The following is a 14,269-nucleotide window of genomic DNA, read 5'->3' as shown; positions in this document are numbered from 1 at the left end:
CAAACAAATATACAGACATTTTAAACATGTCATTGCTCAGCACCTAGAAGTGGAAGAAAAATGCTATGCATACCAATGGGAAGCTTATAGCCTCTAGTTTTCATATTGGTATATAACGTTTGTACTATAATTATTTTTGAGCTATCCTCTACAGTATACACAAGTTTTAAAAATGCAGTTTTTTCTTGACACTTGTTACACAAACCTTTAAAATTGTATTGCTTAGCACCTAGGAGTTATATAATTAATTTATATAGGTATATTTGTATATTTTGGGTGCATTCAATTTTAGCTTGATTAAAAATAGTCTTTGAAATGTGTAAGGTTTGACATTGTAGTAAGAGCCAAGGAGGGAGGTGGAGGGAGTTTATACACTTATAGGCAATGAAATTAAGTATAAAATTTTGCTCTGGATGTTTCTGGGTTTGTTGTTATAGTTATTTACCTGATTCTCTTTGTAAGATTTCTTATATGATTAAATCTACCAGTAAAAATATTTGAAATTGAATTTTGGCACTATCCTTCGAGGGGCTAGTAGGGTAAAACAGCTCCAAAGCACTAACATCTAAGGTCTGAACTTATTTTTAGAAATATCAAGCTAATTTTTTTAACGTAATTTTTTTTGCATATTTGAGCTAAGTAGCCACTAAAGATTTTATTTTGGCACTTTCCTTCTTGGGGCTAGCAGTTTATAACAGCCCCCAAAACACTAAAATTATAAGTTATGAGCCTATCTTTAAAGTATCAAGATGATTTTTTTATTTATAATTTATTCACATAATTGAGATACATAGACACTAATCTTTCTAGGGGCTAGTGTGGTGAAACACCTTCAATTGTAAAGTTATAAGACCCAAGGGGGGGGGGGGGGTCATACACTTATAGGCAATGAAATTTAGTATAAAATTTTGCTCTGGATGTTTAGGCTTGTTGTTAAGTTATCAACCTAATTAATTTTGTAAAATCTATTATATGATTAAATCTACCAGTAAACCCCAATTTTGGCACTTGCCATCTAGGGGCTAGTGGGGTAAAACTGCCCCCAAACTACTAAAACTTTAAGTTCTGGGCTTTCTAAAAGAATATTGGGCTGATTTTGTTAAATAAGATAATTCAATACTTAATTAAATTGAATTATTGTTTGTTTTTCTTTTTATGTAAAAATAGTAAGATAATAATAAATTTAGACTGAAAGCAAAATAATACTTGATGTTGTACCCAGAGATCTAGAGGTATAAGACAATAGCATATCCTAAATGTTTACACACAAAACTAACCCTTCTGTAGATGCAATTATTGATTGAAACATTTGGACACTCAACTTAATAAATAAACCAACCAATTAAGTTTATTTAATTTCCAAAGTTGTTAAGATATTAAATAAGAAAACGTAATTCTACAACTTTGGAGACTATTGACACCCCGTTGTTCCCTCTCTTTGTGTGTTTTACCGCCACATAAATGCATTTGTCAAGTTTTTTACAGTCAGCAGTAAATTTACATTCATCATCTGAAAATAGAATTAATAAAAAGAAGGTAATTTTTTGTGTGTTTTTTTTATAAAATTGTCTGTTAGCATTTGGTAAAATGCGCTTATTACGTCAAAATGTTCTTAATTATGGCCATTTCATGTATGAAAATTAAATATCTTTCCTATTTAGACCATGAGAAAATTAGCATAAACAATTTTTCGGGAATAGTCCCTTTCATAACATCGCACCATAAGGGGCATTTCGTCGTATTTTTAAAATGTCTTTTTACATGTTATTTTAGGTTATATTGGGTTAGGTGATTGCCCCACAGGGTTAGGTAATTAGCCCCGCAGGGTTAGAGCCCGCCGCAGGGGCTAGAAATCGGAGAAAAGCTACTGTGAAAAATACGAAGAATCGACCCATAAGGTGCATTGTTAAAAAAGGGACTATACCCAATTTTTCTAGTAACTGTGGTAATGATTTTTTATATATTTCAAGTTATTTTTAAAAATTTGGTACGTAAAAACTGAAAAAAAAAATATAGAATAGAAAATGGTACCTTCTTTTTTGAAATACTTCAGACATGAATCCAAGCATTCAGTTTCACTTTCAAATTGATTTCTGTTGCCATAACAACCTGAGTTTTAATAAGATTATATTAAACATACATTATATTTATTTCTTATAAAAACAAGGATGACAACATCCTTAAAAGCAAAGCTCTAAAACATTAAGACAAACGAACATCAACTCTTGTAGAGTTTAATAACTGAATAAGCAGAATATAAATGCACAAGTCTATAAAAATTGTAAGTGAATTTGTTTGAAAATGTTTGAAACCGATAGGACATGTATAAATTAATGAGAGATTTACTAGTTAAGGAATGACAGACAGACCAACCCTTACTATAGAAAAGCTTTATTTCAAAAATATTTATTGATTTACATGATTATGAATTGTAATTGCTTATTTATTGTATTAAAATATGTGCTTACCTCCATACCAAAAAGGTTTACAGGTTTTAGATTGATGATGAAAGTAATATCTTACAGAGTAATTTCTGCAAGGTCCAGTTTCAGATTTTTTCATACAGGTAGCTTTGTCTTAAGTTTTTATTTTAAATTATCTTATCTTGTCTTATCTTATCTTAAGTTTGTATTTTAAATTCAGTAAATGGGAAACAGATTTTTGAAATATTAAAACACGATATCACTAGGTATATATTGAATGTAATAAAAAAAAAATATTTTTTACCTTAATGAAATATCCAAGAATTAATTTTAATCAATCTTTTCTTATATTTACATATAATTATATTAAAATTACCTATTTTCCTGTAACCCCCTAAAATAATTTTGATGAAAAAAGTAGGGTTGGGCCGGATATCTGGTGTGGCCGGATATCCGGCCGGATAGTTTCAATATCCGGTATCCGGATATCCGGTGTGGCCGGATATCCGGCCGGATAGTTTCAATATCCGGTATCCGGATAGTTTCAATATCCGGTATCCGGCCGGATATCCGGCCACACCGGATATCCGGCCCAACCCTAGAAAAAAGTATAAAATTTAAAAGCATTGTTTAATTATATATTACATAGTCCTTTTTCTAATTTGTGATTTAAAAAAAAAACAAGGATGACAACATCCTTAAGTGTAATTAAGCATAAAGGTATTTAAAGCTATCACGAATGAAACATAAACAGTAAATCCTTAATGATCTGGAAATTTATTGCTATATCAAATCAAATTGTAATAATCAGACCAAAAGAGGTTGTTTGATACTTAAATATGCTTCATAATGAGGAGTATTTTGCTTTCAAATTTTAGCAGTCTTTCTTTATTATGGAGTTTAAAAATCACGTTTCCTCTTAAACGTTTCAGACAGACATATAAAGACGGATTAAGATTACTATGTAATAGTTCATTATGGCATCGTATTAAAGACAGCTTTCCTCGGATATTAAAATGAAAAATTATAAAACTAAAACCAGTTTTGTAAGACACGCAGGGCCGAAGGCCTGGGATGACAATATTGGTAATAATCTCATCATTCTTATTTTAATATTTGTGGAAAATTGTTTGAACGCTATACATGATTTTTTGGTATGGCTGATAGTTCTAATCCTGCGGATATTAATTGGTTTCGAAGCCACTCTTAAAATAAACTTACCATATTTTGAGCTAGAAACACAAAAGTACATCAATAATATTTGACATATTACTATAACTCTCATCATTTCTCTGAAAAATTATCAATTAACTTTTAATCGGTTGAATAGTTTTGAAAATAAGATTTTCACTGAGGCTTATGCGCGGCTGAGCGCGGCTTCCGAACCCTGATTTTGCCTGTTACGCTTAGGTTTACTCTATAATCGTTACCAGAATGTCCGTATGTCCATTTTAAACATGCAGATATATGTTCTTAAATAGTATTCTGTATTTAAGAAGTTTTACAATTAAAGGGAGTGTGAACGTAAAAATTTCTCATCTGATCAACCAAAAACGTCCTATTAACAAAAATATCCAATAATAATGCCTTGATTTTATGGTATTTTGGGAGGGAAAAAGGAAAAAACGGGGAAAATCTGAACGTTTTTTGTTTCTTATAATGTTTGTAGGGGTATTTAACTTGTCATATATAGTTGAAACAATTTACTTACTGTTAAGGATTTATTTTATGATATAAAATTGCCAATTAGTTTTTTTTTATAACGTAGTAATTAGGTAATAAAGACCTATTTAAAATTTGTATTATTGACAAAAAAATACCTCACTGTCTACAGAGGGTTGAATCTCATAGGTTATTTAAAATAATAAAATCCTTTTTTATTGTGTTGGACAATAAATAACCCACTTTGGAGAATTAGTTTACACTTTCACCAGACTGTTTATAAAGAAATATTGCCACTTTATTATTTACAAATTTGTAATTAAAGGAAGCCTGCAAGAAATACCACGCTTTAACTGCTGAAAGACTGCCACAAGTAGACCAAATACCCCAAATTTGAAGCCTTCAGCTTCTATAACAAAAAAGTTCTAGGCATTTTAAAATGACATTTTATGTACAATGGAAATTTTGAAAGAATTGCAATGCTCATGTTAAAACCTTTGAAATTAAACTACGTGGCCTAGAAACAAAATTATAAGCTTATTTTTGTCATAAATTTAGGTTTCCAGTAACTAATTATATTTTTACATTAAAAATACCCATTTTTTTAGTCAAAATCATTAAAAAAATTAAGTTTTACTTGCGTTGTACCGAATGTACTGTAGCCAATCAGACGGCTGAATCAGCTTAACAACCAATCACAGCTAAGCTTGTATTAGTTTACCCCTTTGTTTCCGCTATGAATTTTGTTTAAAAATGCAATTTAAATCGAATTTTTTTCATAGATTTTGACTATGAAATGTGGTGTTTTTATTGTAAAAAAGTAATCAGTTACAGGCAATCTAAGTTTCTGACAAAGATAAGGTTATAATTTTATGTCTAGGCAACGTAATTTAATATTGTTTTTTCTTTTATGAGCATTGGAAATCTTTCAAAAATTCCATTGTACATAAAATGCTATTTTGAAATGCCTAGAACTTTTTTGTTATTGAAGCTGAAGGCTTTAAATTTGGGGTATTGGGTCTTCTTGTGGCAGTCTTTCAGCAGTTAAAGCGTGTTATTTCTTGCAGGCGTCCTTTAAAGGTGGGCGAGAGATGGGCCATCTATAGTTAATTGGATACTAATAAAAAACCTGTTTCTAGCTTTGTTATTGTATTTGGTTTTCAATAAAAAATATTACTTATTTTATCAATTTCTAAGTAACTATACATTGGTTTAAAGCAAGGATTATGTTAAAAGTCAGCTTAACCGTTAGGAAAAATCAAGAACTATGTGAAAAAGTTTAATTTTAGCTAAAATGGGAGAAAAAAGCAATTTAATGCACATTTTATATAATACGGAAAATTTCTTCCTTTCCCTTTACCTTATAAAAATCGTCGGAAAAAGCCGTTTTTTAAGCAAACAAAAACGCGTTTTGCTCTATCTGTGAGATATTATGAATGAGATAATGTTAAGATTTGATATTAAGATGAGAAAAATTTACGTTCACAGTCCCTTTAATTTAATTACAATTTTGTTAAGACTTGTATATTGAGTTTCTGCTTATTCAGTTCTGTAGATTAAAAGTGACAATGTTCATTTGTCCTACCGTTTCAGAGCTTCACTTTTATGGATGTTGTCATCCATGTGTATACATGTATAACACAGCTAATTCAAAATGATAACTACAAATGGTTATTTATTAATATAAACATATTATACATAGAACATTAAGAAATTAAATATTCTGCCTCTTCTAAATTTAATTATTATGTGCTTTTAACATCAAAAGTGATTCATAAATATACTTTATTACAATATTTTTTACAATAACCTCATCATTTATAAACAAATTTTGTTATTCCTTTAAGAAAGCTAAGAACCGATTAATATCCGGTGGATTAAAACCGTTTCTCAGCCATACGAAAAAATTATGTCTAGCATCGTATTATATCCAGTTTTCTACAAATATAAAATTGTACATTCATAAGATTAAAATCAGTTTATTAGCCCGTAACTTCGGCATCTCGGGGCAAAAAAAAACTAGTTTTAATCTTATAATTGTACATTTTTATATCCGCGGAAAGCTGTTGATCATACGATGCAAGAAATAACTATATTAGAATACCTCATATTTTGAAAGCTTAACTGTAACATATACATAAAAATATTATATTTAAACCATAGCTTTCAAAGCCATACTTTAAAGCAGTTTAAATAATAAAATGCTTTTAAATGTTTCTGAATGATTAAAATTCATCCTTAAAAATGCATAAATTGATTTTTTCAATGTTGAATAAATTTGATTTATTGTTCTTTTTTCTCGACCTCGCTTGGTTTAGGAACTATCAATCCTTGTGAATCTATCAACCAATATGTTGTTATCTGAAAATTAAGATTAAAATTCAGAGAATTATTACACTGGTCTTCAAAGTGTAATAATTTTTATTTGTTGGCTTAAAAGCCTTGGGGACTTAAGTGAATTTTAATTGGTTAGCTCATTAAGTTGAGTGTTCAAACGTTTCTACCACTAATTGTAATTTACAGAAGGGGTAATTTGTTAATCATTATTGGGTATGTAAATTAAGTTATCGCCCATTGTCTTACCCCTGATCTCTAATTATAATCTGTCTGTCTGTTTGTTTGTAGCGAAGGATCTCGCTAACCGCTGAACCGATCGGGTTCTCCTTTACAGGGTAGCTTCTCAAAGGTCCTGGGAAGGTTTATACTATTTTCTTGGGGGGTGGGACACCCCCAACCCCCCCCCCCAAAAAAAAAAATGAAAAATACACCCCAAAATTTTTTTTTTCCTTTTTAAACTAAAATTAAAATAGTAGGGTCGACTAGCCCCTAGAGGCTAGGGGCGAAGCCGCTAGTTTATTAAAAAAAAACAGGAAAGGGTTTATTATCCAAAGGGATAATACAATAGCCGATAAATTAATGATCGTCCCCAATGATGATACACAAATTACCCCTTCTGTAGATTATAATTAGTGGTCAAAACGTTTGGACCAACTAATCAAAATTTAGCAAGGTCTCCAAAGTTTTTAAGCCAACGAATAAGAAAATAAACGTTGTTATAAAACTTTGGGGACTGACGTAATAAATAGCCCATTGTCCCCTTCCTTCCTGTTAAATTCGATTGGTACCCAAATCTATGTGAGCACCTTTGCTTATTCGTTGGCTAAAACTTTAAAATTTTATTAAATAACTAGCGGCTACGCCCCCTAGAGGCCTTTAGGGGCACTTGAGGAGGAGAGAGTCGAATTTAATAATTCAATTTCTTATTTTAGATTTTAAAAGAAAAAGTAAAAAAAAAATTTGGAGGGGGGGCGAAAAAAAATTGGGGGGGGGGGTACCCTAGATATACCACACTTTTCTGGGATCTTGCTGCGTCAAGTATCAACTGTTGGGAATATCAAAGGATGACTCCATGCAAAATTTGAGCCGGATCCGGCCAAAACCGGCCGTGAATTTTATAAAAAACCGGTTTTTTCCGGTTTTTAGGGGGTATCTGTAAATCGATTCAGCTGGAGCAAAACCGGTTGGAGGTACAAAAAATTTTACTTCACATGAAATTTAGCCAATGCAATTGCCTACAAAAATGTACTTCATCATCAACTTGATTGGACAACTCTTTCCCCTACTAAATGTCCATTAAAACCTCGGAAACGGCAAAAATCGCCAAAAATCACGCCTTCGGCGGCGAATAACGGCTAAACGGTCAGTCGGAGGCGAATGAAACATAAATAAAGAAATGTCCGCCTCAAAAAGTTGTTCAATATCAAAGAGATGCTTGAAGTCTCTAAAATGACTCCTTCCCCTCCTTTAAGGGGAAAAACTGAAAAAACGTCATTTTCAAAAGTATGTCCACTTCGTGGGTGTGGGGGGCACTGAACCCGTCACCCCTGGGTCACCAAATATAAAGTCTAGGCGGCTCACATTCCTGAATTTTCACCAAGTGAAAGTCTTGAGTCATTATCTCTTATGAGAAAAAAGTTATTAATGAATTAAAATTTCAAATTGTGATTTTTTGATGGATTTCTTTGATGAAATGACAGGCCGGTCAATTTTTAGGCCATTTTTTGCGGTTTTTGGGCCGTCACGCCCAAACGGTTTGAGATAATCTCACGGGACCTTTTGCCCAACCTAAGTCTGGTTATTTGTGAGGTCTAGGAAAAAAAATCAGACTTACGCAAAAGATTATAATAATAATCTTTACACAGAAAAATGGCACGAGGTGAGGGTTTGAGGGGGCAAAATGAGAAGACCAGCGATTTTTGACGGCGCGCAGCGACGTCGTGCTTCATCCAATCAGGGATTTTTTTTTCTTAGACCTCACAAATAACCAGACTTAGGTCGGGCAAAAGGTCCCGTGAGATTATCTCAAACCGTTTGGGCGTGACGGCCCAAAAACCGCAAAAAATGGCCTAAAAATTGACCGGCCTGTCATTTCATCAAAGAAATCCATCAAAAAATCACAATTTGAAATTTTAATTCATTAATAACTTTTTTCTCATAAGAGATAATGACACAAGACTTTCACTTGGTGAAAATTCAGCAATGTGAGCCGCCTAGACTTTATATTTGGTGACCCAGGGGTGACGGGTTCAGTGCCCCCCACACTCACGAAGTGGGCATACTTTTGAAAATGACGTTTTTTCAGTTTTTCCCCTTAAAGGAGGGGAAGGAGTCGTTTTAGAGACTTCAAGCATCTCTTTGATATTGAACAACTTTTCGAGGCGGACATTTCTTTATTTATGTTTCATTCGCCTCCAACTGACCGTTTAGCCGTTATTCGCCGCCGAAGGCGTGATTTTTGGCGATTTTTGCCGTTTCCGAGGTTTTAATGGACATTTAGGAGGGGAAAGAGTTGTCAAATCAAGTTGATGATGAAGTACATTTTTGTAGGCAATTGCATTGGCTAAATTTCACGTGAAGTAAAATTTTTTGTACCTCCAACCGGTTTTGCTCCAGCTGAATCGATTTACAGATACCCCCTAAAAACCGGAAAAAACCGGTTTTTTATAAAATTCACGGCCGGTTTTGGCCGGATCCGGCTCAAATTTTGCATGGAGTCATCCTTTGATATTCCCAACAGTTGATACTTGACGCAGCAAGATCCCAGTAAAGTGTGGTATATCTAGGGTACCCCCCTCATTTTTAATTTTAGTTAAAAAAAAATTTTTAATTATATTTTGGGGGGGGTTTGGGGTGTCCCACCCCCCTAAGAAAATAGTTATAAACCTTCCCGGGACCTATGAGAAGCTACCCTATAAAGGAGAACCCGATCGGTTCAGCGGTTAGCGAGATCCTTCGGTACAAACACACAGACAAACAGACATCCTGTTACTTTAGTATAAGGATGACTGGTTGTTAGGTATAAACTAGCAGTCTCCCATCTTTAACACCAGAAGTATAGAATCTAGTTGTATATGAATAATTCTTACATTGCCTATCTCGCAATTTCCCTGTATGGAACAGACATAAGTAAACGAAAAGACTTTCTCGTATTCATTCCAAACCCGTTTAATATCCGGTGGATTAGAACTGGTTCTCATTCATACGAAAAAAAAAACTATGTCTAGCATCGTATTATAACCAGTTTTCTACGAATATAAAAATGTACAATAATAACCTTAAAACCAGTTTTTTTAGTCCGTGCCTTCGGTATCTCGGGGCTAAAAAACTGGATTTAATCTTATAATTGTACATTTTATATCCGCGGAAAGCTGTTCATAATATGAAGCAAGAAATTCTATTCTGATATTAACAAGGAGGGAAGGGACATTGGACTATAAATCATAATAGTACCAAAAATTTTCATAACAATGTTATCTTATTCGTTGGCTCAAACGCAGTTGGATTTTTATATTGAAATTTGATTGGTTGGTGTCCAAACCTTTTAACCAATAATTTTAACCCAAATAAGGGGTATTTTGGATTAATGGGGTTGTAGAGTATTTGGAAGAAAACAATAGCTTAGATGAAAGGAAACTGGTGTCTGTTTAAATAATTATGAAGTTGGTCACTGACGGACCATCATACCCTAGGTTTAAAGTAGCTACGCTACAATAAATATATTACCATTCCAATCCTGGGAACATGCATTTGTCCCCTCACAGAAAACTCAAAGCCTCCTATTTCTTCCAGCAATGCCTAAAATGTAATCATTGATTGCAAAAGAATATATTCTATCGACATTACCAAATTATTAATATACTAGCGTCTGCGTCCTTAGTATCTAGGGACATTCGAAAGGATAGGTAAGGGCAGAAAAATAGCTTAAAACTGTACAAAAACTTTTTTATTTAATAAAACAGCCTAAAACCGTCACATGACCTATAAAAAGCTTTACTCTAAAGGGGAACCATATCGGTTCAGTGGTTAGCGAGATAGTTCGCTACAGAAAAAAAGCTTACTACGGATAAAAAGATGTCTTTTAAGGGAAAAAAAACACATTTGTTGTTTTATGATGATTATGGAATGGGTAGATTTATGGCTTTGATTATTTGATGATGGGATAAATTTTGCATAATTGAGATGACGTTAGATATTGTACCTATTGTGCTGCTAGTAAGAGTAGGGGGAATGCATTGGCCTTAAAAGGCTTAATTTATTGCCATGCACAATTAGGACTTCCAGAAAAGGGTCGTGCAATCAAAGGACCTACTATAAACATCTGATCCTAAGTTGGTATTAGTTAGGTTAATCAATAATATCTTATTTGTTGTCCAATTGTTATAATACCTGGGTCATATGAGACATCTGGATTCTCATAGGATCTGATGTAGATTCCATGAGAGCTGCAATGTTCACAGTGTCACCAAATACAGAGAAATGTGGCATCTGAAGAAAAGGGTTGAAATCAAAAGCAAAAAAAGACATAAGAAATCAAATAGCGGATGGACATTGAACAATTCTTTAAACATAAGTGAGTGTAACACAACAATATCCTGTTTACTGTATAACATTTTATTTTTCTTATTTTTCATGACGTAAGCCGGGAAAAGGAAATGTGATTCTGACAAACAATTATAAGTGAAACCTTTCTTTCCCACTTCCCTTCAGTTACTTCAAAAAACAAGTTTTACGCCAATTTTACGCCAACAAAATATTTAGATTTTCTGCAATTTCAAATGGAATTAATTGGCTGAATAGCAGGCCCTGGAATAAGCTTGTTAATTGTTGGTTTGTCCTTGTAGTTAGAGAACAATTAAATGATTTTTTTCTTTAATTTACTGCACTACTTATTGATATGATTATCCTTGTTGACCTGACCTTAGAGCCGACAACCCCACAAACCCAACTGCAGAAGTGGGAACTAGTTTAATAAACAGCCTAATGTCCTCTCCCTCCCCTGTGATTTTTCAACCATATTTTTTTACTGCCTGCATAAAAAGATAGTTAAAGTCCCGCAACAGATAATGACGTCATATGATAGAATAGCCAATGAGAGGCCAGTATACACTGTAATTGACCAATGGTAAAATTTAGGCTGGCCTCTCATTGGTTATTTTATCGTATGACGTCATAATCTGTTGAGGGACATGATTTATAATTGTGGAACAACTGAGTGTTTTCTATAAAATAAAATTTGAATATTGCTGCGCTACTTATGGATATACTTATCCTTGCAGATCTGACCTTGGATCCGACAACCCCGCCGACACAGCTGCCAGAGTGGATACCCATCCGCATCTGCATCTTGTAGTTTCGCATGTGGGATACCTTAAACAACATTTAACCTTTTATGTTATTTGTTGCTCAAAAGTTTGTTTCTACAATATTAGAGTAAAACTTTAGAGGGGAAAGGGGTTAAATATCTGTATGCCCCCCCACACCGAAGACCCTGTGCCGACTTTATATTGCGTCTTTGAAAATCAACCAATACCATCGGAAATCATAACACAGCAAATTCGCCACAGAAGAGCAGAAAGAAATTTGCAAGCAGTCGAAAAAAGTCGCCAACAAGGGGATCTAGGTGGTTGTCTGGTTATACATCTATATTTAGAGATTTTTTTAACAATACGAGATCATATATGAATGTAAATTTACTTCATGGAATCATTTCAAAAGCGAAGCTTTTCTATAATTAGGGTCGGTCCTTACGTCCGTCCGTACATAACGGATAGCTTTTTTAGTTAATTTAGGCATGTTAGAATTGCCCTATAGATTTCAAATTTTTCATGATGATTACTATAGGAGTTAGGTACGAGTTAGAAAGCGAAGCAACTCTATAATCGTTACCAGAAAGTCCATTTTTAACATGTTACTTTTTAACTTTTTTAACATAAAATGTTTATGCGAAGCATCTCTATAATCAAGTCTTAAAAATGTAACTATGTCCTTATACAATATCCTGTATTTATTGTTTGTCCTACCGTTTCAGAGCTTCGCTTTTATGGATGTTGTCATCCTTGTTTATAATCATTTTATGAAAACAAAGTAACCAATTTTACGACTAAACTACAAAATATTTAAATGGAAATTTTGTTGTACTCCTACTTTTATAACTATTCAAATATAGTCTTTAAAAAAAGATTAGAACAAAGGTTGAATCTTCTTTTCCAGTATGACTTAGAAAACGATTAATATATGCTGTATCATAACCGGCTATGGGCTATTCTAAAAATCATGTATCGTAACGTTTTAGAGACAATTTTCCACCAATAATAAAATGAAAATCATGAAATAAATACTAGTAAACTAAACTGAAATTAATCTATCAACAATTTAACTATCCGCGGACAGCTGTCTATAATATGATACAATTAATTACTATTTCAATCATATTTTGTTGTTTCTAACCTTAAAGCCATCCACTTTCTGCATGAGTCTGATAGCCATGTTGGAAATTTCCACTGCGTGCCTCTTCTCATTTGGATATGGTAACCCTTGTTAAAAAGATTATTTGGATCTAGTGCAGTTCACGGTGAATTGTTCCTGGTAACGATTATCTCAAAAAAAAACTCTAAACTTTAAAGGCTTCTTGCTTATGGACAAACGGTGGAACGTATAGATTATGCTTGCACAAAATGTTAACCAACAAAAGAAGGCCTCCAAATAATCTGGTTACTGATTAATGCAACAAGGATGACAACATTCATAAGAAGCGAAGCCCAAAATCTATTATGAAATAGACAAACGGACAAAGTGAGTTATAGAGCAGATTATCTTTTATCATAACAAAGAAAAGAAAGAGCGAATATGAAAAAACATAAAATCAAGAAACCCTAAAAAATAAGGTTTCTGTCTTTGAAAGTTGTAAAAAGAAAAGCTGCTTAAAAGCAGTCAGACTATCATAGATACATAATTATGGTGCATAATAAAGGGAATATTGACAAGAAGTTTCATTTATGTATCATATGTAGGAGCCGAGAAAATCTGTTGTAAAAAGTAAAAGCAAAAATAAAGCGGCTAAAAAGCTGCTTAAAAGCAGTCCGACCACTATGGATGATTATACTTAATTAAGCTCCATATTGATGGAATGTTGACAAGAAGTTTCAGCCTTCTATCTTTTATAGGAGCTGAGAAAATCACGCTTCCCCCAATTCATTAATTACGGACGAACAAATAAACGGACGGACATTTGAAATTATAGAGTAGCTACTAAAAATACAGAAACATTCAAAGCTGAATCTTTTTATTAAAGCCAACTAAATTGAAGCAAAGTCAACCTACTTAGAATAAGATTTTACTACTTATTAATTTTGACATAAATGCTACAAAATTACATTATAATCTAAAATAAATTTATTTGAACATACTTTGTTTTTGTAAGTTGCAAGAACAAGATTCTACCAAACATACAGACATATCATAGTATAGAGAATCTACACTTCTACATATTTAATGAAGATTTTTTTTGTAAGATTTTTTTTTCATAAGAAGTTTACCTGAAGCTACTAAATATCCATCTCCAACAATTTCCACTTTGTAAACATCATAATCTTCTATAGCATTGTCAAACATATTATACAGATCATTCAGAAACTATAAAGTATAAAATTAATATTAGTAACAGTAAATTATTATACAGTAGATATCTGTATGCGTATTTAGCAATTGTTTTGTAAAAATAAATCATTTATGAAAAAGCTATATAAGTTGGAAAGAATTTTAATGTATATAATAAATTTGAAAACTGCATACAATTTTAAGGATTTTATAAAATTCGTTTTTTGTATAATTCTTTATCTAAAAAG

At 32.7% G+C, this 14,269-nt stretch overlaps 2 protein-coding genes across 5 annotated transcripts in view; both read right to left on the bottom strand.

The window, feature by feature from the left end:
- Positions 1 to 1,147: 1,147 nt before the first annotated feature.
- LOC145328941 (kunitz-type serine protease inhibitor BmKTT-2-like) lies at positions 1,148 to 3,763 on the bottom strand. Its single transcript, XM_080172904.1, has 5 exons — positions 3,645 to 3,763; positions 2,800 to 2,817; positions 2,469 to 2,576; positions 2,032 to 2,109; positions 1,148 to 1,510 (listed from the first exon to the last, which is right to left on the bottom strand). The coding sequence occupies exons 1-5, from the start codon at positions 3,709 to 3,711 to the stop codon at positions 1,377 to 1,379; spliced, it is 405 nt and encodes a 134-aa protein (XP_080029030.1). The 5' UTR covers positions 3,712 to 3,763; the 3' UTR covers positions 1,148 to 1,376.
- A 1,977-nt stretch (positions 3,764 to 5,740) lies between these two features.
- The window catches only part of LOC145328932 (uncharacterized), a 29,624-nt gene continuing 21,095 nt past the window's right edge, over positions 5,741 to 14,269 (bottom strand). For 3 of the 4 annotated variants that reach the window (XM_080172887.1, XM_080172891.1, XM_080172889.1), the window contains exons 25-30: positions 13,961 to 14,057; positions 12,874 to 12,958; positions 11,709 to 11,799; positions 10,812 to 10,910; positions 10,149 to 10,220; positions 6,343 to 6,446 (exon numbers count right to left, since the gene is read on the bottom strand). In XM_080172887.1, the coding sequence (XP_080029013.1) occupies positions 6,369 to 6,446; positions 10,149 to 10,220; positions 10,812 to 10,910; positions 11,709 to 11,799; positions 12,874 to 12,958; positions 13,961 to 14,057 (522 nt within the window). In that variant the 3' untranslated portion in view covers positions 6,343 to 6,368. Of the gene's footprint in view, positions 6,447 to 10,148; positions 10,221 to 10,811; positions 10,911 to 11,708; positions 11,800 to 12,872; positions 12,959 to 13,960; positions 14,058 to 14,269 lie in introns of all 4 variants that reach the window. The other variant, XM_080172888.1, reaches the window with a different exon arrangement.

Source organism: Acartia tonsa, chromosome 9 (genome assembly GCF_053477335.1).
Source record: "Acartia tonsa isolate MP-2025a chromosome 9, ASM5347733v1, whole genome shotgun sequence".
Taxonomy (NCBI): Eukaryota; Metazoa; Arthropoda; class Copepoda; order Calanoida; family Acartiidae; genus Acartia; species Acartia tonsa.
Note: the sequence above shows the minus strand (reverse complement) of the source record. Positions and strands in the feature narration are given on the sequence as shown.